Genomic DNA, 25,926 nt, shown 5'->3' with positions numbered 1-25,926 from the left:
CAGAACACAAATGCCGTGTAGCCAAATAGATTGAGGAACAAGAAGAACGCTTCGATTCTTTTCACAGATCATCCCATAACTAGTCAGGTATTCACTAAAGATTAGTCAAGCCATCACCAGTGTAATTCGCCCCAAGCTCCAAGCGATTCAATCGCAGCCCAATTATTCATCTACTCCGGCAATTTCAAAGCTCGGCGCCGGCAGATGATCCGGCCGCCGCCGCCTTTGGCACCCACACTCGCCCGTGCTGCTCCGTGGCCTCATTGCCTCGGCCGCGCCAGGGCCCAGCCGAACACCTCGCACCCCGCGGGTTCAGCTCGGCCACGGCCTGAACCACTGCCACCTGCCGCCGGCGCTGACCTTCTACTAGGCCCCCGGGCTTTGCCTCCATGGTGTTGCGGAGCTCGCCATCGCTCGTCGGTTTGCTGCTGCCGTCGGTGACAGAGGGGCACGGGGCCTGGGCCGGAGCTGCCTTCTTCCCATCCGGCGAATTGCTGCCAGCCATCGCGTCTGCGCGCCTGGCAGCTGAGGGTTTCGGCTTCCCCATGTCGTCCGACTTCACGCCTCGCGGCGGCGACGGGCCGGCCGCCTTCTCCGGCGCGATTCCCGCGCACGTCTCTGCGCTCCGGCCACCAGCGCCCGTCGGTCTCCCGCGCTGGAAGCGGCCTCGTGAGGACAAGATGGCTGCGTCGGCTGGCTCGCCTGGCACGTCACTGGAGCTCGATTCCGCGGCCTGATCTCCGGGCCCCTTCCCCTTCGCCTTCGATTCACTTTTGCTCTCCGGCTTGCCGCCGTGCAATGGTTGAGGAACCACCTCAGCAGGCTTGCCGCCTTGCGATGAAGCAGGAAGCGCATCGGCGAGCTTCTCCTTCCCCGTCCCCTTCCACTTCCCCTTCACCCGGTGCTTCCCTCCACCATGGGGGGCATTGTCCGGGATGGAATCGTCCGGCCCCTTCTTGCCACGGCCTCCTCCTATCGCCGCTTCGTTCTTCCCGGCCGCGCCTTGCCGGCGCCCCATCGGCCACGGAGACGTGACCGGGGCCCGATGCGCCACGGCGATCCACTGGTGCCCCTGCCCTTGCACCTGCCCGCCGCCGCGATGCCTCTCCTTGTCCCCGCCGGAGGCCTCCCACGAGACGGCGCGGCCCTTCGCCTCCTCCTTCAGCGCCGCCTCCCGCTTAATCGCGGCCGCCTTCTCCGCCTCCCGCCTAGCCGCGGCGGCCTTCTTCGCCTCACGCCTAGCCGCGGCGGCATTCTTCGCCTCCCGCCTAGCCGCGGCGGCCTTCTCCGCCTCCCGCCTAGCCGCGGCCTCCTCCTCCTCCTCCCGCCGCCGCCTCTCCTGCTCCTCCTTCTCCTTGAGGCGGAGCTCCTGGAGGTGCCGGAGGCTGACGTAGTTAGGAGGTAAGGGAGGCGGCTCCCGCCTTGTCGGCTTCGCGCCCGGCGCCGCATCCATCGATTCCTCCCCTCCGCTCCCCGGCGATCGCCGCAAAGGGGGCTTGCGCCCTGGAAGGCTGGAACTGACTCGGAAAAAAGACGGCAGAAAAATAAAATTTGTTTCGCGTCGATTGCGGGTGGTGGCCCACAGCGCATAGATTTTCCTTTTGGGATGACCCCCTGTAGATTTTCTGAGCATGGGAAGTACAGTTTTCCGCAGGTCTTTTGCCCGCACAGGTAGGGATGAAAATGGACGGAAACCCTCAACCATTTCCGTTCTTGTATTTTATTATAGAAAACGGAAGCGGGAGCATAATAGCCGGGGAATAGAAACGGAAACGGGATATATAGGTTACGGAAACGGACGGGAACCAGAAAGAAATTTACATTATTATTAAATCACCATTCACCTCGTATGAATATAACACCACACATATTTTTACGCAAGCTATTTTAAAAAAATATGATTAAAGTTTCATGTTTTCTATGATTAAATCGTGAAGTGCATCAATTGATGTTGAGAAATAAGAGAGGACATATGGTGTGTCTATTAAATTTTTTTCGAATTTTATAAATACGGATCATACCGGATAAAAACAGGATTCCACCAATACGGGCGGGATACATCCCTTCCCGCTTCCCGCTGTAGGGCTTTTCTTCCTTCTGCCACGGTTGAAGCATGGCATTACTCACCGCTATAGATGACGGATGAGTCTCTTCTGTCATCCCACTGATGCGTGGGCCTTGCGTGGTATGAGAACATCTTTGATGGCAACCAAGTCATGCACTAACAGCAATTCAATCCATAGGTCATTAGATAATTTTTTTAATAGAATATAGATACCAATAAGTATGTAAAGAGAAAACTCATCAACAGTACCATCAATTCGTTATTTTGAACCAAAACATCAATTCATCATTTTTTTAATCAAAATCATCAATTTGTCCCTGATGCAATACAACAAAAGCTTTCTCTCTCAAGGTTGCCGACGAGTTGTTATCAAGCCACTCCAAACATATCCATCATTGGGCACTGATTACATGTACGGTAATACTACTGGTAAACTGCCGATGTGCTGATTGCTAGATATGCCCTCACTGCCCCCTGCACAGAGCAATAATTTACCGATGAATAAAGAGGTAATAATTCATTCAGAAATAATTAACACACCAACAACTGCTTCTTTTGACAATCAAATGAAAGGACGTTGCGCAGCAACAGATTTTTGTTGCCAGTCTCAGATTCTACCCTTCAATGTTCCTTTTTTCAAAAAAACTTGGATTTCTCTGTAGCTGCCTAGCTGGCAGCGCAGACTTTTCATACTAGTCAATTTAACAAGAGCATCTATAGTAATTCAGACTTGAAAGGTAATCTTGTAATGAGCAAATTTATAATACTGTCAGAAAACTCTGGTTTCTTGACTGTGACACATGACCCATATTTTGTTGTGATATAGTTTCACAAACCCCACTCTAACAAAATCTAACTTGAACAGACATGCCAATGCTACCTGCAATTCCACTGCCGTAGCTGCTAATATTTGTCAACTAGTTAAAATGAATGACAAATTGACATTGAAGGTCAAATAGCGTGATAACTGGGATTTGGTTTAGGTGTGGACACTTGTGAAACAACATGACCATTGAACCTGATGTATGATAAGCCAAAACATATGAGCTTTCTACAACAATGACAGCAAAGCCTGGTTTTCTGAAATTTATTCTATAATGAATTTGATGAACAAATCCAGGAGTAATGATGTCTGTGTGTTAATTGTTAAATGAAACATTCATACAGCCATAATAAAATCTTCATCACTTCTTTGCCCGAAATTAAATCACAATTACCTCATTAAATCATGTATAAAAAGCGTAATCACACAACATCTAACTCCGTAAAATCTGCAATCACATCAATAGTCATGCCAGCATCCATCAACTTATATAGTCCAGGCATCACAGTTCATTGTGGGGGCTGGCGCCAAGAATAATTTTTAGACACTATATCAACGTTATTTTGAGATGATCACTATCATGATATTTCTTTCTTTTTTCTTTTTGGCACATCTTCTTAAATTGTGGCAAAATGAGTGGCTGCCTGGTATAAATTAGATGGCATATGTTCCATGCAACTTGCAATGTATTTCAGGCTGTGTACGAAGAGATATATACTACACAAACATCATCGGTAGAGTTGATTCAATACTCCTAATGAAACATTACAGCAAGATGCAAAACATAGACAGAACAAGGAACTTCCCTTAGAATAACCCTGTTAACTGACATGACATACACAGAGTTAATTTCTGGATCGAGTAATTTATAATTTATGAATCAACTTGATATAAATGTATCCATAAGTAGATAAACCAATCCATACCTTTTCATTTCAAGATTTACCCAAATATCAGTTTCATTACTGGATCATAAACTTGAGGGTCATAGATTCGATATTTCCCAAATGCTGATGTGAGCAGTCTGCCTATCACATCTGTATATCTTTGATGAAGGGCAGCATCTGTTCACTAACCCTACTATTTATTAAAAATTCCTCCTACATAGACATTCTCTCTACATACGCAATAGTGGTTGTTCAGAACTTCACTAATAAGAGCGCTCAAAATTACAGCAAATATAAGTCATCAAGGGCAAGGAACTGAAAAGCAATCCTAAATCAGCTAGAAATGTGAAAAAAGGTTAACAAAGATGGAGTGTAGGATTTGCTGCCAATAAGACAATGGGAGCAATTGCAGGTTAGTGTTCCAACTCTGTAACTAAATAGTTGCTGCACAATATGGCACAAAAATTACTAATACCGTGACATCTCTTTTCGCACAATTTGCTACTGCTACCATCAAAAGGTTAGTAAATACAGCATATGAAACTCCCTGGTGCTCATAGCTTGTACCTTACTACACACGTGTTGCGTCTCCATACTACACATATGTGTTGCATCTCCAGTTCAGGTTCTCACGCGTGCACAACATCAAATTCTCATTAGCATAACTTAATCGATTCTGTTACTTGCAAATTCCACCAAATTCCACCAGCACACAACTAAAACTCCAGCAGTCATTTCGTCGAGCACCTGGCGAGCACAACAATAGCCACCTCGATTCCTCACAGCGACACAGCCGCCGACTAAAAGTCGGATCAAAACGATAACCCGCAAGAACCCGCAAGCAACAGGACATAGGAACTCATGGCGTGAATACTGGTGAGGAGGCTGTGGTACTGACCTGATCTTCTTGATGAGGATCTCGCGGAGCTTCTTGCCGAGCTCCTGGGAGCGGACGCGCTGCATGAGCGCCTTCCGCGCGAGCACGCGCTTCTCCGAGTCCTTGACATGGTGGTGGGTGCGCGCCCGGATGAGGCGCTCCATGCCGCTGGACCGCATCTTGCGCTCCATGATCGACAGAGCCCGGTCCAGGTTCCCGTCCCTCACCTGCACCACGATGCCCCGGGCCTGCTGCAGCTGCCCGCCGTGCCCCGCCTCCATCGCTGACGGCCGCACCGTCGCCGCGATCCCCCGCGACGCCCTTGCCAGCGCCTGCATCGTTCCCTTTCGTCTCCTCTCGCTGCCGCCGCCGCCGCCGCCGCACACTCGCTCTCCCCGCCTACTCGCGCTGCTCGCTCCCTTCGCCTTTCGTTAACGGAGCGTCGGATCCGGCGTGTCTGGCTCCAGGTACCTTCGTGACCGTCCGTTTTTATTTTAGCATCTAGACCCCTGTAATCTTTCAAATTTTCACAGTGGTCCTATAGGGCACAACCATTCAGTGGAACAAATTTGTATTTCCCCCCAGTGAATAGCTTCCTCTTCTCATTTCAGCGCCAATAGCAATTCAGGGCTGTCACTTGCGGCGGCGGCTGACGGCAGGCGATTGCGAGCTTCCTCGGCCGCGGGGAGAAGGAAGCGACGACTGCGCCCCGGTACACTTCCTCCCTCTCTCTTTCTCTCTCCGCTGCACTAGGGTTTCACGCCAGCGCTTGCCCCCAGCGCCGCCGACAAGGGTTTGTCATGGTGGATCGGAGCACCGCCCAATTTTGGAACAAACATTCCTTCTAGTACGTCTTTGCAGTTCGGTACAAGCCTGGTCGGATTTGTCGTGCTACATTCGTTTGGGATCTTAGCCTGCGGTCCTGAGTTGTGACAAAAAATGCCCTGTTCCTAAACGATTCAGCTACAAACGGAAACCCCCAATATGTTGTTGTCTGTTCATGTGTCTCTGAAGTTTCTCAGTTTAAAAATTTCGACTGCTTACCTACCGAAGAGTACACAGAAGAACAGAGATAAAAAAACGTAGTGAATGGACTATTCAAATAAATATTGATGCCTTGTGGGCTCGTATGTGAACCAGCTGATAGAATTGCTATGGAGGTGCTTCCCAAGCCCAAACCCATGTCGTGCCACCCTTTACTATGTATTTTTAGATGTGAAAAGGTAGCAGTTATTACGTTTTCTTTTGGAAACTGCTCTTGCTTATTTCCTGTAATCTTGTCGGGGAAACAGTTTCCATTTCAGTCTGGAACAGTATCAATTCCTGGACTTTGCATACACAAATGCAGTGAAATGCGCTTTAGCTTCAGCTAAGAGGTTCTTTTGTATCGGATATATTATCAGATGTCTGCATTCTGTAAAAGCAGATTGACTAACAAGTTTGTTGTTTTACCATGCAAACATATTAGATGTTAAGTGCTAATATGTGTTCTTAGTTGTTTATGCATCAGAAATTTTTGTTGTTCATCCGTTTTCTTTGTTTGAACTGAGCAGAAATGATCTAGTGTTATATATAAAATTATTATGCTTGCACTACTGTAAACAATTGATGTCACATTATGTGGTAATCCATCTATAACGTAACAATTAGCAATTGAATCCATGTCGATTTCTGTTTGTGCAATGGAAGAAAAGAAAGGTAGCATTCAAAAGAAAAGATGCCTACCCGATACAATCTTCCTAAAGTAAATTTGTCATTTCCTGCTTGTGGTATTGTAAGCGAGTTCTGGAAGTCTCAAATGACAAGACAGCCATATCCTCTGTTAGCAACCATCTTAAGTGGATCAGGTGCTGCTTCTGTTATTGTTTTCTTTTGTAAAAAAAACCCTTGCTTATTTGATTGCGGTCTTTTTCATGTTCTTTGATTTCTAGTTCAAAAGTAAGATGCCTACTCAGATCAATCTTCCTGAAGTAAATTTATTGTTATGTGATATCATGTACTAAGGCTTAAATGACAATTGACAAGACAACCACTCTGCTGTCAGCAACCACATAGAATGGATTTAGCTTGCCATCCTAAGATGATTGTTCAGTTATAACTCCGTCTATGACGATGATGTCTAGTATTTGTTCACCTGAGTCATTAGTTCTTAAGAAGCTCAGACTCTGAAGTATGTTACCTTGTTCAAATAATTTATGTTAAGGCCTGATTGGTTGATTAGCAGCTATAGGATGAGAAAGCCAAATTTGGGCCCATCTAATTTTTTTGTAGACACTTGAATGGCTTTTGGAAGATAAGGCAATCATATTATCACTCTGTGATGTAACATGTGGTGTCAGTGTAATTACATGATAGAAATCTAGCAAGGCAGTAGCCTTAATACTACATAGTAAACTACTTATGTGCGCAATTGAAGTTTCCTATCCTAAATGTGATGTATGATGTATAATATCACATGCTTTCCCTGCAGTTACAAGAACCATTAGATATTGGTGGTCCATTCATGCTATATGATATATTTGTATGCAACCTGGATTTATCATTTATAATTCACAAGATACAATTCTATGTTATTTGCTCATTTTTCCTCGACCACCTTAAAGGTTTAGCACGCAATATCAGTGCTTTGGTTAATTATCTTATCTTGTTTCTGGGCTTGTTCAGGTCAGCTTGATTAGACAATATGGTTACCCCTCCACCAGCTAGGGTGCCTGCAATCACCAAGTTTCTGAAGCCCTATATTCTAAAGATGAATTTCACAAATAATTTTGTGAGTGCTCAGGTCATCCACACCCCATCGGCCACAGTCACATGCTCCGCAAGCTCGCAGGAGAAACTCCTGAGGTCAAGCATGGAGTCAACGCGGGATGTTGCTGCGGCAGCAAAGATTGGAAAGCTGCTCGGTGAGCGCTTGCTGTTTAAGGGTATCCCTGCAGTATCTGTCTCCATGTCAAGAGACCAGAAGTACCATGGCAAGGTCAAGGCCGTGATAGACTCTCTTAGAGATGCCGGTGTGAAATTGCTGTGAGGAAAACTGAATGCTGCCAAGCTAAACTGCCATGTGACAGTGTTTTGAATCTGAGATTTCAGTTTCGTTGTTACAAACTGTTCTTCTTGATACTGCTACTGCTATAAAGTTGAACTCTCAGGCCGCATAATGCAACACGGACCGTAAAATTACTGTGTTGGGATTTTTAGGTGTCGCCTCTCCTATGTGTACAAAACTGAAGGTGTATTAACCTGCTCAATACAGCACTCATAACATGTATTTTGTTCTCATTTAGTCATTCCCCTTCCTTTTCTGGGTTCATAAATTAGTAGTTGTCATAAACAACGATATGAATTATTATGTGTAGGACACCTTATATTTTTTTAAACATGATACACATGTATAAAAGGTCTTCTAGTATGTTTCTCTAATTTGATAGTTCTCGATATTGTGGAGTGATGGGCTAATAGCTGATTCGGAACAAGGTTTTGACATTTAGCAACAAACTGTTGGGGTCCAGATAACCATAGATGACATGGCATTGAGTCATTTATGACATTTGCTGATTCATTTTATTGGAAGTTTGTAATATGTGGTGGCAAGATAATGCCATATAGTTGGTAGAAATACTTTTTTGTTGGCAGTTTCTTGATACATGAGCAAGGGAGGTAGACCCCTTTCTGCTTTTTATTAAAGCGAGTTTGTAATGTTGTAGTTTTCTGACATGGATTCTCAAACCTTCTCAACCAAATATATCCACAATCACAAAGGCATTAAACTCAAAATGGCATGTCTATACGTTCTTTTTTCCATGGATGTGGTGCATATATGGCTGAAATAGAATGTGCATTTGTTGGCGACTATTCTTCGAAACCGGAATATCCTCATGAGTAATTTTTTTTGAAGATTATGGCCAAACCAAAAGGGAAATTATGTAATAAAATGTTGGTCATTGTATGGAAATTGATGATACGGGAAAATAAATTTAACCATGATGGTAAAACACATTGGAAATTCCCTATTCAAATAGAGGAGCCAACTTGGACCTAGCCTACTGTGGCCCATGGACCTAGGCCATTCTGGCCCTTCAGCTAGCCGGGGGGGGGGGGGGGGGGGGGGGGGGGCTATCCCCGCACACGCATAAAAGTTGTGCTGCTAGGGTTAGCCGTCACTGACTATTTAGACAACAAGCCACAGCGTCGCCGCCGCATAGCCCCATCCTCATCCGCCATCCCCATCCCCAGCCGTCGCCGGCTCGATCTTCTACTGCCGCCATACCATCGCCCCAATCCCTGGCCAACATCCAAATATTGTTGGCCCAATCTCCGATGGCCGTCCTCCAAATCGAGCAGGTGGGGGATCCTTTCATGGCCGTCTTCCTTCATCTCTAGCCATCATGGTGTTGTCCCAAGGAAGCTCTGCCTCCACGCCACTTGATAAGGGCGAGTCGTTGTTGATAGAGGAATAGTCATCGTAGTCCAAGGTGATGGCAGATCTAGCATCTCTTCTTCCTACCATGATTGGATCTAGCAGCTGCACACAAAAGGAGGTAGGCTTGAGTTGGTGAGGATGCCAAAAATCCTAGCCAAACCTGACTCTCCTCCCTTTTACCATATCTTATATCTAGATCTGACGCTCATCAGCGATGAAAATTGCAAGGGTGGTGAAGAGGATGACAATACGGAACATCCTTGCAGCATAGGTATGGAGAAGGCAGCCCTAGGCATCATCACTAGTGAAGAATAAGTCATCACTGATTGAGGGCCCAAGCTGTCATCTGCCAAGCCGGCACTAGGTATGTCATTCCTCTTCTCTTGGCTAGATTTGGGGCGCACACGAGGAGGTAGGTTTGAGGTGGAAAAAAGGTCGGCAATGACCAGATCTGGCAATCTAGTGCTCCGCCATAGGTAAATTTGATGCTCATTCGGCGCATATGAGGGTGGTGGAGGAGGTTAATGTCAGGTAGAAGGTTGTTCGATGACGACGACCGGTAAGCAATATTGAACCTTTGCACATTAAATGCTTATAACTTTTTATGTATGGAAACATTTGGATCATTTAATCAAGAACATTTCATATTTTATTTGGTATATGTGTTGATAAATCGCTTGGATAGTATTTGCTTAATCTTATGTAGCACCTTTTTGCATCTTGAATGTGTTGAAATCCTGATCATTTATTTTGAACCCTTCCATTCTTGCTTTACCAGTTTCATAAGAAATCTTCAGACTGAATGAGCATGGGGTCAAATGTTACATTTCACCTCACACTACTTTGTCCTTGCAAATTCCTAGTGTTTTCGGCTATAGTTTTTGCTGTTTTGAATCCACCTCAAGGTATTCATGGGGAGAAGAGTAATCATGAGTTCCTCAATGTAAGTACCGGACTACATAGCAAGTTATTCTGAGTTGAAATTTGAATTCTAGTTTGCATGTGTACATATCTATTTTTTATTTTTTCCTCAAAATGAACAAACATACATTGTCTTTCTTTTTTATATTTTTTAACAATTGCAAATCCCATCGCAAAAGGCCCTAACTAAAATTTTGCTCATTTCCTCAAGAGAAATAAGTTCATTAATTTTGACACGAGCGAGGATTCAATATTTTTTATTTCTACTTTGTGTTCAATATGTTTTGGTTCCTGGAAAACTAATAATTAGTACAATTTGGATGATGTTTTGGAGTTCATTTTGGTATGAAATATTCTTCAACATTTCCAAAAGTAAGGATATCTATTCTCAACAGTCTGGATCCTCAAGATTGATGTTGATGTAATGCAGAGGCCTTTGGGATTGATTGACCAACAAAATTGGACAATGTGCTACACTTGCCATTAATTTGTGCACCTGAAATTGCATAGGATACTTTTCATGTCTTCCCGTCCACATCAATCCAGTCATGTGATCTTCATCAAAGAGATTGCCCTCTTCTACTGCATCACAGATCGGATACAACACTCCATCGATAATGATACTATTCTCCTCATCTTACTATGCAACATTTCTTATAACACTATCCTTTCCATGGGCCTTGCCTTTCTTCTCCGGTCCTGATTATGGGCGAGTATGGAGTGAGAATTCATAGATCAACTTAGCTAACTATTTTAAATTTTAATTTAGTCAAACTTTTTAAAATATAGTTAATGAGGTTGAACTACAATGGATCCATGGATCGACCAATGCCATCCCTACTCAAGGCACTTTTGTTATAAGTCTGGTGCCAACTTTTCATGAGTAGATGCGCTCCTATGTTATGGTCATGAACATGTCATTTGTGAACTGAACCAAGTTAGAGTTCCAAGATACAACCAGTCTGAAAATCATATAGAATGATGTTATGTTGATTTGGAGGCAGAGTCCAGTCAGAGTTCGGCATATCCAGTATTCATTGCTAGCTCGGTGACGTGTCATGCTCGAGTTGGAGCCCGTTATAGGTATCCATGCAACTCCCTGGTCTTCTGCAACCCTAAAATTTCATTCAAAGCTCAACTGGCTCCATAGAGTTTTAAGTTATCTTTTTTGGGTCCATTTTTCTTAGCGTTGGTAACATGGTGCCATGTCATCCGGACATGTGAGCTCCATATCATCCAAGGGTCAATTCAAATCAAAGCTGAATGGACAATCAAAACTTCATGAACTAGTCTTAGCTGCAGTTAAAAACTTTGAGCACTTAGTTATTCTCCTCAAATAGGCCAAGGTTCTCTTTCTTTCTCTACTGGTTTTACTATACTTCAAGGACTAATTCATTCTCTCTCTACCAACACTAACCTAAAAAGACGCTAATCTCAATGTGGGGAAAAAATATCAACGGTGCTGGGGAATGGGGTCCCCTCCCGTCCCGCGCACGCGAGCTCTCCATTTCTCGCCTCCACTCCAGTCTCCAGTGGCAAACCCCGCGTGAGTGCAAACTGCAAACTTCCAGGCAAGCATGAGAGGTGCCAGGGCTCTTGCCTCTCCGTTCCTCTTCTTCCTCCCAAATTCCCCATGAAAGCAATGCTGGTTCCTCTTCTTCCTCGGCCGCAGCTTCCATCCGCCGATCGAACATCTTGCGCGCGCGCATCGGCGCCCGGAGCTCCATATCTGCTCGCACACGCGGCGCCCGGAGCTGGTCTGCTACTCCGGCGACCGGCGCCGTTAATCGTCTAATCCATCCATCTCCGACGGCCGGTACGCTACCCCTGCCATCGCAGATCTCGTTCCCTCCTGCGCGCATCCCCTCACAGATCCGGCTCCTCCGCTTCGCAGCTTACTGCGGCGCCGTCCCCTTTCCCGGTGGCATGGACCGCCCCAGCAGGCCCAGGGCGCCTGTGGTGGCCGGGCTCCCCGATGATCTTCTGCTGGAGGTCCTTTCCCGCGTCCCCTTCAGGTCCATCTGCCGGTTCAAGTGCGTCTCCAGGGCCTGGCGCAACCTGATCACCAACCCCCTCCACCGCTGTAAGCTCCCCCAGACTCTAGAGGGTTTATTCCACGAAATACACCACCACCGCCGCGATCGCGACGGAGACGACGACGAAGGTGGCGGCGATAACTTTCGTCGCCATATCTGCGTGGGATTCGTCGACCTGTCGGGGACATCATTGCCCCTCGTGGACCCCTTGTTCTCCTTCTTCAGGAACCTGCCCGCCTCTGACTCTGATGACGGCATTAGGCTCATGGACACCAGCCACGGGCTCCTCCTCCTTGACCGTGGTGGTTATAACTTAGACTCGTCGCCTAGCTACGTCGTGTGCAACCCTGCGACGAAGCAATGGCTGGCCGTGCCTGAACCCAACTGGACTCCATCGCCGTGCAACGGGATGTCTGCTTATTTGATTTTCAGTCCGGCTGTATCCTTGCACTTCAGCCTGGTTCAGTTCACGAACGAGGTGCTCACCGGCGTAACCTCGGTGCAGACCTACTCGTCGAAAACTGGGGCGTGGACTCACAGTGAAATCGCCTGGAGCGTAGAAGAAAAGCAAGCCCCGTGTGAAGGATGGCGCTATCAGGGCTTTAGCTTAGTACCTGAGAGGAAGAGCACCGTGATCAACGGCATGCTATATCTGATTTGCGATTCAGTAGGAGAGGGTCAGGTCTTAGATGGGGATCACATCATTGCCGTAGATGTGGAAGGGAAGACAAGGAGCTTCATGCCTGCGGCTTTTCAGATGCGCAAAGAGGAGTGCAGTATACTGTCTGATTTTGTTGGTCAATCCCAAGGGCTTCTGCATTATGTCAATCATGAGGAACCTGAATATTATCAGAATAACGATGCCCCTTCTGAACGGTATGCTAATGGCCATACAGAAGGTAGTGAGGATGATGATGTGGACTATGAACTGTCCATCTGGGTCCTTAAGGTCGGTGATACACAAGAATTTGTCCTCAAACACCGTGTGAGCTTCTTGCACCTGTTTGGGGAAAAGAGTTGCCAAGCTGGAATTGACTACAGTGTGGCTGCCATTCATCCTGATCGTGATATAATCATCTTTACTCGGGATGATAAACTGATATCTTATGATATGGACACTAAGGAAGTGTGTGCTCTCCTCACTGTTAGCGATGCCTATGGGTTCACTTCATATGTTCCCTGTTACTCAGAGTCACCAGCACTGACTGACAAGTATTGAAAGTGTTGCTTTATGGGGTACTCATCAGGACATTCAACAAGAATTCCATCTGGAGAAGTTAGCATCTTGGCTACTACTAGAATTAGGTGATATATTTGCTGGTACTTGTATGTAATCGCTCTCATACTTTTGAACTGAACTGATAGATAAATACTGCAAGACAGTTGAGACATCCATGTAAAGTTTTTATTTTTGGCGTTCATATGTATGCTTTGCTACCTACCTTTTGTTTATCCAGAACGATAACTATTTTGTATTCTTCCTTTTTCTTGGCCTTGCTAGTGATGGATTACAACTTGTGAATCTTTGTTTCCTTAGTCCTGTTTATGTTTATTTATGCTGAAGGGATTAAATGTCACATGTTGCAAACAGTATATATATGTACAGGAAAGGTTCAAATCGAGGGCTCATATTTAATTTATTTACAATTTTTTCTCTTGTATGCATGCTGCTGAGCAATAGCTAGAACCTTGTGACAGCAGTACAAAAGAGGTTGCTAGTGGTATGTGCTGATTGCTTGGGCCTAAGTAGTGTTGTACAAGACTGCTTCTAGCTCGAGGCATAAAACTTCATATAGCATCTGTCTATAGAAGTTAACCCTCCTGCAGTGCCTTCATTTGTTTAGCATAGATCTTCATCAGTGCTCCAGGTATTACAAGCTTCAGAGCCCACAATCTATATGGCTGATGATCCTTCTGGATGGACGGTTTACATCTCCTGGCTTATGTTGGAAGATAGCTGAACATGCCTCCATAGGGCGTCACAAGTTACAGCATAGTTATGATAGGATATTACAGGTTACAACATAGATTACAGCATAGTCGGCTATAACTGCTAGGAAGGGCAGCCGCTGTGGCATTTAGCCCGCTAAACACCGTCACGGCAGCTCTGCCGCTAAACGCCTTAGCCGGCGATTTAAAACCATGGTCATAACACTGATTGTTGTTGAAGCATATATTTTTATGATTTGTAAAGTACTATTACAACAGTTGTGATGAAGGACTGGATGCATGATGGTGTCCACTGTCGAGCGTGTGATGGCCGCTAGCCTGTGTACATCAAAAAAGATGGCCAGTTCAGTTTTCAGGAGGAAATTCGACTGTCCATACGATGGGAATTACCCAGTTAATATACACTACTATTTTTGTACAAGTGACTGGACATACATCAGGTCCAGATTTTACAGAAAATACTTGTCATGTTCATCGTCAGCTCAACAACCAATCTGCTACATGTTTCTGACTGACAAACGATACTACCCATCGGTTACCATGAATTCATTGTAGCAGGAACCGGAGGATCTCGCTCTCCGCAGAGACACGCGGCGATGTCAAGCAGAGGCGGCGATTTCGTTTTCTCATGGCGTCACCTTCGTCTTCCTCTCGCCACTCTGACCGCCTGTACGATGGCTGGTTCAGGTCCCCAACTCACTACTCACCCCGTCGATCCGAGCGCCTCTGCCTTCCTTCCTCAGCAGAGTTGCAGAGTTGATGTTACAAAAACTCCAGAGCAAAAGGAACTCTGCAGCTATAGTCTGAGCAGAGTGGTGAATGGGTGGAGCTTCGCGCTTCGACCGGGACGGAAGCCGCCAGCAGCGGCGGCGCGAGGGGTAGAGAAGGAACCGACGAGGGGAGGGAGATCGAAACCAGGGGTCAATTTGCTTATTTCCTATCCAAAATGGGGGCTATATGCAAATATTCGATCGCGATTACTATCGCCATCCGAACAAGGGGGCTATATGTAAATTGTTGGGGTCTTTTGCAAATATCCCGAGCCGGCGACACGGCATACCCTGCGAGGACGCTCCGCGCCGGCGACCTCGCTAACCCGGGCGACAAGCATCGGGCTCTCCTCCATCAGATTCACGCCCTCAGATGCTTTCTCCGGCCTAATGCGCGGGAGCACGAGGCCCTAGCTTCTCTGCTACGGCAGCGCCGGAGACGGCGTCACAGCGAGGGAGCGCAAGAGCAGGCTGTGTGGCACCGGAGACGGATGCAGTTCGGTGAGGCAGCGGCGCCTCCGTGGGCTTGCGGTTGTGCGTCGTCGCGCCGCAAGAACAGGCTTTGCGCTGCACATTTCCTCTTTGCCCTACCAGGTGGGACGCAGCCGCGCCGTGCCGATGAACACTGACGCCGCCGCGGCCACGCAGTCCATAGCCAACTCGACCGGCGCCGCCAAGTCCCTCGGCTGCGGCAGTGCGGCGTCCACTCCCCCGACCCGTGCGGCGGTACCTGGCCCGGCGTGCGCTGCGACGGAACGGGCCGCGTCCTCCCCACCCCCCGCCGCCGGGCTTCAAGCTGCCCCACCTGCGGCAGCCGCTCCCCGGCCCCCGCACCCTCGACCTCCGCTCCAACAGGCTCCTCGAAATCCCCGACGGATTCTCCGCGTTCCCGCGCTCGAGATGTTCGCAGTCGACGACAACGACATGTCTTGGTCGATGGTCCTGCCGAACGACATCGTAGCCTGCCCCCGCCTCCAGAGCTTCTCGGCCAGCAACGTGAACATGGACGGAATCTCCCCCAACTTCTTCGGCAACGCCAGCTTGTTCCCGGACCTTGAGAGCCTGTCGCTGGATAGGAACCAGCTGTGGGGAGCCATACGTCCGGACTTTGGGATTAACAGCAAGATCAAGTTCCTCGACGTCGGCGCCCAGCACCTCGTGCGTGCGTCAGCCTCCATCGTCGCCAGCCGCGCCGGCCTCGACGGCGTTCTCCGCGAGCCCGACCTCGGCAGCCTCAGCTTCCTGGAAGAGCTCGACCTCAGCTTCAACTCGCTGACAACGCCAACCGGCGGCCTCCCGCTGCTCCCGACGCCGCTGCAGCACCTCCACGCGCTGGACCTCCGCTCCAACCGCCTCATCGACATCCCCGAGGGCTTCTTCGCCGGCTTCCCCGCCCTGGAGACGGTCGCCATCGACGACAACCCCATGGCGGCCCCGGAACTGCGGCTCGACGTGCTCACTGGCTCCGCCGGCCTGCGGAGCTTCTCGGCCAACAACATCGGCCTCCTCATCTTCCCCGACTACTTCGGCAACGCCCTCGTGTTCCCGGCCGTGGAGACCTTGTCGCTGGCGAGGAACGAGATGAGTGGCCGCATCCCCCCCAGCTTCGGGAACAACAGCAGGATCAAGTACCTCGACATCAGTGGCCAGATAGACAGCAGCGAAGGCATCCGACTCCTCGTGGGGCGCATAGATCACTTCATCCCTGGCATGAAGAGCCTCGTGGAGGTCCGGATGGATCGCAATGGCTTCGTCGGGCCGCTTCCAGACACTACCAAGCTTGCGAACCTGCGTGTCTTCAGCGCTGCCGATAACAACTTGTGCGGGGTGCCAAGTTCGCCGGCAGTGTCTCTGTCGACCTTAAGGAAACCCACACGTTGGCACGCCATGCTAGCTCTCTCTTACTTGTACTTGTTCTTTGTATTTTCCTTGCTGAGAAAATTTTTCTTATCGAGAGACTCGGTTCTGTTTTATACTTTTATCCAATATTCCTACTTTCTACCATTGTTGGCTTCAATTTTTCTTTTTGGACTTAACAACAAAAACATTTAACTCACCCTATTTAGCTACCAGAGTCTCGCATTTTTCACTCTTCGATTGGCTTCTTTTCTCCTTGCTGGTTAACATCAAGTTAGTATACAAACAAGAGGGATTTGGTGTAATGAAATAAATGATTTGAGCCTCAAATTAAAATACTGATACATATTTTCAACAAACGTCCATACACCCATTCATACATTCTCTCGTATTTGCATACATCGATCGTACCCCATCAGCACTGTGTTCTTGAACATGTGTACTGTTTAAGCTTTGGCTTTTAATATACATAATATAACCGAATACCCCTCCTCTTTCATCGAAAAATATTATTCGACCCAAATTCACGAAACAGACAAGAACAGCCCTCAGGCTTATTTTTGTTTTACTTGCTTGCTTTATCTTGCTTGTACAGTTTTATCTCCTATACTATCAATACAAGCCGGGTAGTGCATGCTGCGGGCCGCTTCAAAAGAAAAAAAACGACAGCAGTGAACCAAGTGAACAGCAAAGCAGGTCGACCACCGGCACCGCTGCAGAGGAGCAACAGAACACAACCATCTTCCTCAGGCTTCCCTAAACCTCCTCGTACCTCGACATCAGTGGCCAGATAGACAGTAGCGAAGGCATCCCAACCCTGACGGGGCACATAGATCAGTTCATCGCTGGCATGAAGTGCCTCATGGAGGTCCGGATGGATCACAATGACTTCTTCGGTCCGCATCCAGACACTACCAAGCTTGCGAACCTGCGTGTCTTCAGCGCCGCCGATAACTTGTCAAAGTTCGCCGGCAGTGTCTCTGTCGACCTTAACGGGAGGCCAGACGTTGGCACGCCATGCTAGCTCTTTCTTATTTATCTTGATCTTTGTTTCTTCGGATAAAAGAACGCAATAATAATAAGGAAGAAGTTCATTTTTAACCATCCAACTATCGTCTTAGTTTGGTTTTAACCATCAAACTATAAAACTAGAGATTTTTTGCCATCCAACTATCAAAACTGTTCATATTTGGCCATCGGACGATTTTGCTGGGAGGTTTTGGTGACGTGAATGACACGTGATGATGAGCCCACCTTTCAGCCCTCCTCTCTTTCTCTTTCTTCTATCCTCTCCTCTCTCTCGTTCTCGCTCCTGCTGCTCTGCCTCCACGCCCTCCTCCTTATCGTCGGCTCTCACTTGCTCGGCCTCCGTTAGCTCCGGCGGCAACGCAGCCCTAGCGCTCCTGCTCCTCCTCCCTAACGCCCACCCGTCAAACTACCCATGAGCCTCCCCCCCCCCCCACCCTTGAGGAAGCATGGAGATTCAGCATCCTCACCAAATCACGCTAGGCCACGGGTGCCGGCCGCGAGATCCCGCCGCATCGGGAGCACCTCTCACCGCCGGTGAGAGATGCCAGGAAGCAGAGCAAGCCCGCGGCATGGTCTCCATGGACGTCGAGGCGGCACCTTTGTCGTCCTCCTCCTGGGGCAGCGCACGCTTTGCCGGCCTTGAGCCCCGACGGGTACGAGAAGAAGGACCGTGCCGTGGCGCCGCTCGCCGGTGGCGGTGTCGAGGATGGAGAAGCTCTGTCGTGGGATAGCGCGGCCGGTTGGGTGATCTGGAGCTTCACCGCGGGCCAGCACCGCCGGCCGGACGAGCTCAAGCTCCGCCGCGGGCCAGCACCGCTGGGCAAGTGAGCTGCAGCTCCGCCACGCGCCAATGCGGCCGGTCAGGCGAGTTGGAGAGGTAGGGGAGGGCGGCAGCCGACGCAGGGTGAGAGGAGAGAAGAGAGAGAGAGAGAGGAGATAAGAAAGAGAGGGAGAGAAAGGAGAGAGGAGGGCTGACAGGTGGGCCCCACCACCATGTGACGTCCACGTCAGCAAACCGCCATCAAAACCATCCGACGGCTAAATATAAACTGTTTTAAGAGTTGTGTGGCTAAATATTTCTAATTTTGGAGTTCGATGGTCAAAACCAAACTGAGGTGATAGTTGGTTGGTCAAAAAATAGATTTCTTCCTAATAATAATGAAACTCATATTGAGAAAGTTTTCGTTATCGAGAGACTCGGTTCTATTTTATCCAATATTCCAACTTTTTTACCATTGTTGGCTTCAATTTTTTTTAACTTAACATCAAAATCATTTAACTCACCCTATTTACTACAGCTATCCATCATGTTTGTGCAGAAGCCTACGTCGTGAGTTTTGACTCAACTTTGAATTGACCCACGGTCAAATGGGGGTACACATGCATAGCCAGAGGCCCGGATCAGAAATTTTCCCAAATAGTGCTGCTCACTTTTCCTCTTGATCAGTTTTCCCTTCCGTGCCGATACAGCGCTAGAGGGGCCACCTCTTCGCGCCTCAACATGGCTGCCGTCGTCGTCCCCAACTCGTCACTTGCTTCTTCTTCCTGGCCGCCGGCGTCCATTGCTGGTCCGACTTCCACCTCCTCATTGACAGGGCGGACGCCGACATGCACCGCCTCGCGGCGGCGACGGGCGCGGACGCCGCTCTGCAGTGGGTTGCCAACTCCGATCCATGCAACGACACCTGGCGGGGCGTCAACTGCGACGGCGACGGCCGCGTGGTCGGCATCGACGTCCACGGTCCACGGGTGTGGCCTCGGCGGCTGGGTCCCCGGCAACGACGACGCCAACGCCTCGTCCCTCGCGCGTCTCCGGGAGCTGGACCTCGGCGACAACAACCTCGGCGGCCCGCTTCCGGTGCTCGCCCTGCCCCAGCTTCAGAGACTAAATCTCCGCGGCAACGCGTTCAAGACCATCCCTGAGCTGTTCTTCCTCCACATGAAGCAGCTCGAGCACTTCTTTAGACCAAAGACCTCCTTTGGTCCTGCTTATATTGAAAGCATCACAGAGAGTTATGCTGGGGGTTACCAGCTTACAGAATTCAGGTATTGCGCTAAAGAGCCACACAAAAGATGCTGACGCAGCAGCAGAATGGAAACGAAAAAACACTAGCTGCAACCAGCAGGGCTGGGAAAGAAGACTACGCCTAGCAAACTTCTCCAGCATCGAGGACCATCAGATCAACCTCACATTTTCCCCAGCAACCTTTCCCTCTCCACCAGACCCCTCGCCGCCTTCATCTTGCTCCAGTGCTGCAGGAAACCAACAATTTTGTGAGCTAGCACGTTAGGAGATGGGAGTAGCTTATTAGAGAACACCAAATCATTTCTCGTTTTCCAAGTAGCCCAAGTAATCCCTGCTAACAGGAAGACAAGTACTCTATTACAGGCTCTCCCCAGGGTACCCACTACCCTAGTTAGAAAATCATTCAAAGAGGACGGAATAGAGTCCCAACCCAGCACATCTCGCACCCAGCACCAGATAAAATGGGAAGTGGGGCAGCGGAAGAACAGATGGTCGAGATCTTCAATACCCCACACAATTTACACTCCTTCGGGTCGTCCCATTTCCTATTCCTCAACTGAACCGCCGTCTGGAGTCTGTCATGATGCATCATCCACAAGAAAATTTGGATTTTAAGTGGCAGCTTAGTATTCCAAATATCAATTGCTCGTGGGTCTCGGCCCAGGGTCAACAATAAATCTACACAAGGATTTGACTGTGTAGGCGCCTTTATTGTCAAGTTTCCAGCACACCCTATCTCGTTGATTCGACAGCTTTTGACGGAAAAAAATTTGGTGCGGACTGGCCGCAAAACCTTCCCGTGCGAACTTGTCTTGGATGTCTGACGCGTGGCAATCTTGGCTGGATTAGTAGACGGAATTAGGCCCACAAGCTTGGAAAGCTTTGGGCTTGGCTGGTCGACGCAAGCAGCCGCACCACAGCACAGCTTGGCTCCGTTTACGGCTCCGCGTTCCTCTCGTACAGAAATAGAAAAGAAACCGCCGCCTTTGTCTACCAGTCTGGAAATCCTGGATCCTGCGCCGCCGCAGCTCGTGCGATTCCAGTTTAGGCGACTCCTTCGATCGCTTTCGTCGTTTTGGTGAGGTCTGCAGTCTACATTCTTGGTAAAACGTACGTACGATCCTACTTAATCATCTATTACTCTTCTTAGCCCCTAGCAGCGTCATGGAGGTTGGCTTATCTTATGATGAGGACGCTGCCCCGGTTGAAGATCGTGATGTCGCCCGGCATGAGAATGTTGACTTTAACACACAGTCACATACCATGGAATACGTAGATGAAGGGGATCAAGCAACTCAGGTTAGGTCACGTATTTTGTTTGATCATCTTTTTTGTCAAGTAGTAGATACTGCATAGCGGAGAAGTAGTATATAATGCATGACGTGAGATTATGCTATACAACAGGTGGCTGATAAATTTGGGCACACTTCAATTGCTCCTAAAATTGGAATGGCTTTCGAATCTGAGGACTATGCTTATGAGATGTACAACAAGTATGCCGGTGAAATTGGATTTAGTATTAGAAAGAGCACCACAAAGCACCGACCAGATGGTACTAAATATCAAAAATATATAGTTTGCAGTGCCGAAGGACATGCAAAATCTGAGTCATCGAAGGGCATGACATGGACAGGATGCGGTGCTCGGATTCAGCTTGTTGTCAGTAGAGAAGGGATTTGGACAGTGAATAAGGTTGTACTTGAGCACAATCATTATCTCGCTAGTCCAAATAAGAAGAAAAATCTAAGGTCCCAACGACGTGTCTCAGAAGCAGATAGAAAGCTAATCAGCCACATACGAGAAGCTGGAATGAGACCTGCCCAAGTCTATGAGTTCATGAAGGAGTTCTATGGAGGAGCCGACAAAGTGCCATATTCAAAAATGGATTGCAATAATGAGATTGGTCGTGAGCGCAAGAAGTACTTAGAATCCAATGATGCTCAAACACTATGCAACTACTTGAAAAATAAGCAGCGTGAGGATCCTACATTTTTCTATGCAGTTGATATAGATCAGGAAGATGGACCCGATAAAGGCCGTATAGCTAATTTTTTTTGGGCAGATGGTCAGTCTATCATGGATTATGCATGTTTTGGTGATGTTGTGTCATTCGACACCACATTTCAAACTAATAAGTTTGAAATGCCTTTTGCTCCAATCCTAGGTACCAACCATCACAAGCAAACCATAATTTTTGGAGCTGCTATTTGATGAAACAATTCCATCGTTTGTATGGCTCTTTGAAACTTTTTTAACAGCAATGTCAGGCAAGCACCCAAGCACAATTTTTACTGATCAAGATGCAGCCATGGCAGGTGCTATTGCTTATGTATTTCCAAACACAAGCCATCGTCTTTGTATATGGCATATTTATCTTAATGCTGTTAAACATCTCGGACATATAATTAATAAGCATAAGGAGTTTCTGCCTGCTTTTAAGAGTTGTGTCTATGAGGATAGATCAGAGTATTACTTCAATAAAAAGTGGCATGATTTATTGCGGGAGTACAACCTTGAGGACAATGACTGGATGGCAAACCTTTATAACTTGAGGGGAAAATGGGCTATTATCTACCGTGACTCTTTTACAGCTGACATGACCTCTACCCAAAGGAGTGAAGGCATGAATAATATCTTCAAGAAAAGGTTTCGTAGAAAACTGGGTCTCTCAGAACTCCTTGTAGAATGTGAGAAGGTGTGTGCCAGTCTTCGTGAAAATGAGGTCAATGCAGATTTTCATTCACGTCGTAAGATCCCGATTACTTACATCCCAAATTTACCTATGTTGAAGATGGCAGCTGAATCATATACAAGGAGAATGTATGTGGAGTTTGAGACAGAATTTAAAGATCAATTCGTGTTAACTGGTCAATTGTTGAAAACTGAGGGGTCAATCTTGACATACATGGTTACGCATATACAATCTGACCAAGGGGCAACAGTTATGTTCAACATTGAAAATATGACCATATCATGTTCATGCCGAAAGTTTGAATCCATAGGTATGTATAAAATTCTGAATTGTAATATATTTTTTATAAAATAGTTTGATCAACAACACCTTCCATATATTTGTTAGGTATATTATGCAAGCATGCCCTCAAAATCTTCAACGTAAAGGATGTTTTTGTCTTGCCATCAAAATATATACTGAATAGATGGACGAAATATGCGAAGCGGGAATTTTTTGTTGAGAAACATGGGATCAATAAGGAGAATTTGACAACTCAAGCTGCACGTATCTCACGAAAGGCGACATCTGTTGCACTGAAATGTTCTTTGTCAAAAGAGCTTCTTGATGATTTGGAGAAAGCCATAGATAAACTGAATTTGGATGCAGATAATGCTATAATGAATGTGCAAGAAAAAGATAATGAGGTTCCTCCAGTTTCAGCTTATTGTTCTACTGATACATTAACAGGTAAAATATCGTTTAGAGTTCCTCGTGTAGTAAAAGGCCCAAAGAAAAAACGATCGACCACATCCCTTGAAAAGCGAAAGGGGAAGAAAAATAGAAGTGCCAGCAAAAATAAAGGCGATGATCCAAAACAGACCCTGGTAAGACACATACCGTGTATTAATTATATTATATCTTTTTTATATTGTGTATTTACATACATGTAAGTTTGATGTACGATTTAATATATTGTGACATATAGGACCTTGATGCCAATATAACTGAAGCTAACAGCAGCATGCCAAACAATATTTATGGCCAACCTTCAATTGTAGCAATTCCATCAATGCAGGGCGTTTATGCTAATGCCACAATGTCGGACTTTAATATGCACATGAATTCTTCTCTGATGGATGCTCATGGTATACAAGGAGGATATACAAGTCTCTTATTTGGAGTTGATAAAGATGCAGCGTCAGCTATTAGACAATTGCACTTTGATGGAGTGCTACATAATGAAAATATATGATTGTACTCTTTGACTTTTATTTTGTATAAGGACACATACTCCATATTTCAAATGATGATGCAAGTTCATGTTTACCTTTGCCTCTTATTTTGGTATTTGTAATATGACAGAACCATTTTTATTATCAGCTGATGGAATTGGAGATTTCTGCATCCTGTTTATTTACTTGTATTCCGATGGTGCACTGACATTATATAGTTCAGTTTGCTATGAGCTGATACATTTGGGCTGCGTGTATGCTACTTCTCGGCAACTTGTGTTTGAAGCGAATTAGGCCTGGCCGCCTGGGTCTGTGAACTAAGGGATGCAGGCAGCGGCAGCGCCGCGACAATCTTCCTTGCCAACGGCAGCCTCCCCCGCGGCGAGTATGTGCGAAGTTCACATCCTTTTCCGTGAGGGAGCAAAGCGTCGAGCCGTGATTCTCTTCGAGCTCGAGCCGAGCCATGGTCTTTTTAATTACTGAGCCGAGAAAAGTTTCCGCATTCTATGCCGAGCTCAGCGTGTAAATGCGTCAAACGGCCAGACCATTGGATGCCCACGCGTCCGTAATCCAGCACAGTTCGCACGGGAAGATTTTGCGGCCAGTCCGCACCAAATTTTTTTCCGCTTTTGACGGCCAAGCGTCGCTTGCAACTGCCGCCATTCATTTGCCTCCACTTCCCCGGGTTTCTTCTGAACCTGAGGTACCAGCTCCTCGCTGCAGCTTCTCTCACCGAGATCGACTGATCAGAGCAGATGTCATATATCTTCGGGTATAGGTTTTTCAGGATGCAATCTCCCACCCAAACATCTAGCCAAAACCTTGTAGTTCTGCCGTCTCCCACACTCACGGTTCTGCCATATTGATACCAGTCCTTGGCCTTCTGCAGGCCCTGCCAAAACCGCGAGCTGTTTCTATAGGACTTTTGGAAGAAACCACCACCACCTAGGTATTTTTACCGTAGCAAATTGATACACGGGCCTCCACACTCAATTCTGTAGATCCACCCTGACAGCAGAGCAACATTTATTGCCGTGGTATCAATGAAGCCGAGCCCCCCAAACTCTTTTGGCTTGTTCAAAGCATCCCATTTTAATCATGTGGCACTTCTTTTTCTTACCTACACCCTGCCAAAAACATCTAGCTCTGGCTGTATCTAACCGCTGCTGCGTGCCCTCATGGAGCCAATATAGCCCCATCATATACATGAGGATACTTGTGAGGCTAGAGTTTCGCCTCGACCCGTATGAGAGCTGTCCGCATTTCTAGGTCTCAAGTCTCCGCTCCACTTTATTGGCTGGTTCACTGAGTGTTTTTTTAGATATTCTATCCTTGTCAATAGGAATGCCTAGATATTTCATAGGAAAGTGATCAGATTTGCAGTTGAAAGCCTGAGCAAACGCTTCTGCATGTTGGCCATCCCCTCCCACCACGAAGACCTCACTTTTGTTGTAGTTAATCCTTAGGCCCGACATCTCCTCAAAGCAAAAAAGGAGAAATTTTAGATTTACAATGTTGCTCTCCGTGTCCTCCATGAAAATGATTGTATCGTCCGCGTATTGTAGGTGAGTCAGGCCACCCTCCACTAATTCATGCACCACCACCGTGACTATACCTTTCCTTTTTACTTTGTTCAAAATTTCTGAAAGGATGTCGGCCGCCAGGTTGAAGAGGAGCGGTGAAAGAGGGTCCCCTTGCCTCACCCTTTATAGCTCCTAAAGAACTCCCCTAGTTCGCCGTTTAGATTGATGGCAACCCTCCCCCCGACACGGCTTGCATCACCCAACCAATCCACTTTTGCGGGAAGCCTTTCTTGGCTAACACCTCCTCAAGGAAGCTCCATCGAACTTTATATACGCCTTTTCGAAATCCAGTTTCAGAATAATCCCACGTTGTTTCTTAACTTTCAGCTGATGTAACACTTCATGTACCATAACCACCCCATCGAGAATATTCCTCCCCGGAATGAAAGCAGTCTGACTCACTCCAATCACCTTCTTTGCCACCGTAGTCAATCTCACGGTCAATACCTTAGTGATAATCTTGTACACTACATTTAGCAGGCAAATTGGGCGGAATTGTTAGATGTTGGTAGGGCCGTTCACCTTCGGGGCCAGTGTAATAATCCCGTAGTTAAGCCTGGCTAAATCCAGGTCCCCCCCTATGCAGCACATTTAGCATTTCCATCAGCACACCTTTACACTGCTCCCAAAATTCTTTGAAAAACAGAGTAGAAAAACCATCCGGACCAGGTGCAGTATTGCTCTTCATTTCTTTCACGGCAAGCTCCAACTCTGCTAGAGAAAAAGGCCTAATAAGAAACTCTTTGTCCGACTCTGAAAGGCCCAGCTCGAGCACT

General features: G+C 47.2%; 4 protein-coding genes and 1 non-coding gene across 5 annotated transcripts; 3 read left to right on the top strand and 2 right to left on the bottom strand.

Annotated features, from left to right (window-relative positions):
* Positions 1-18: 18 nt before the first annotated feature.
* Positions 19-1,595, bottom strand: LOC112878059 (actin cytoskeleton-regulatory complex protein pan1-like). Its single transcript, XM_025942456.1, has one exon. It carries the CDS (start codon positions 1,451-1,453, stop codon positions 185-187), a length of 1,269 nt encoding a protein of 422 aa, XP_025798241.1. The 5' UTR covers positions 1,454-1,595; the 3' UTR covers positions 19-184.
* Positions 1,596-2,324: 729 nt separating this feature from the next.
* Positions 2,325-5,123, bottom strand: LOC112877861 (30S ribosomal protein S21). The gene is made up of 2 exons (XM_025942235.1): positions 4,674-5,123; positions 2,325-2,539 (listed from the first exon to the last, which is right to left on the bottom strand). The coding sequence occupies exons 1-2, from the start codon at positions 4,988-4,990 to the stop codon at positions 2,530-2,532; spliced, it is 327 nt and encodes a 108-aa protein (XP_025798020.1). The 5' UTR covers positions 4,991-5,123; the 3' UTR covers positions 2,325-2,529.
* A 140-nt stretch (positions 5,124-5,263) lies between these two features.
* On the top strand, positions 5,264-7,929 carry LOC112877860 (50S ribosomal protein L18-like). Its single transcript, XM_025942234.1, has 2 exons — positions 5,264-5,364; positions 7,317-7,929. The coding sequence occupies exon 2, from the start codon at positions 7,336-7,338 to the stop codon at positions 7,678-7,680; it is 345 nt and encodes a 114-aa protein (XP_025798019.1). The 5' UTR covers positions 5,264-5,364; positions 7,317-7,335; the 3' UTR covers positions 7,681-7,929.
* LOC112878376 lies at positions 6,349-6,466 on the top strand. Its single transcript, XR_003225706.1, has one exon. It is a non-coding gene; the product is annotated as a small nucleolar RNA snoR104 (small nucleolar RNA).
* A 3,990-nt stretch (positions 7,930-11,919) lies between the features above and the next one.
* Positions 11,920-13,248, top strand: LOC112872699. The gene has a single exon (XM_025935771.1). It carries the CDS (start codon positions 11,920-11,922, stop codon positions 13,246-13,248), a length of 1,329 nt encoding a protein of 442 aa, XP_025791556.1.
* The last annotated feature ends 12,678 nt before the right edge of the window (positions 13,249-25,926 follow it).

The sequence above is a fragment of the Panicum hallii genome, chromosome 9 (assembly GCF_002211085.1).
Source record: "Panicum hallii strain FIL2 chromosome 9, PHallii_v3.1, whole genome shotgun sequence".
Classification (NCBI taxonomy): Eukaryota; Viridiplantae; Streptophyta; class Magnoliopsida; order Poales; family Poaceae; genus Panicum; species Panicum hallii.
Note: the sequence above shows the minus strand (reverse complement) of the source record. Positions and strands in the feature narration are given on the sequence as shown.

Bases quoted from the DNA above. Each gene is read 5' to 3' on its own strand.
- LOC112878059 (XM_025942456.1), bottom strand. From the start codon at position 1,453: ATGGATGCGGCGCCGGGCGCGAAGCCGACAAGGCGGGAGCCGCCTCCC.
- LOC112877861 (XM_025942235.1), bottom strand. From the start codon at position 4,990: ATGCAGGCGCTGGCAAGGGCGTCGCGGGGGATCGCGGCGACGGTGCGG.
- LOC112877860 (XM_025942234.1), top strand. From the start codon at position 7,336: ATGGTTACCCCTCCACCAGCTAGGGTGCCTGCAATCACCAAGTTTCTG.
- LOC112872699 (XM_025935771.1), top strand. From the start codon at position 11,920: ATGGACCGCCCCAGCAGGCCCAGGGCGCCTGTGGTGGCCGGGCTCCCC.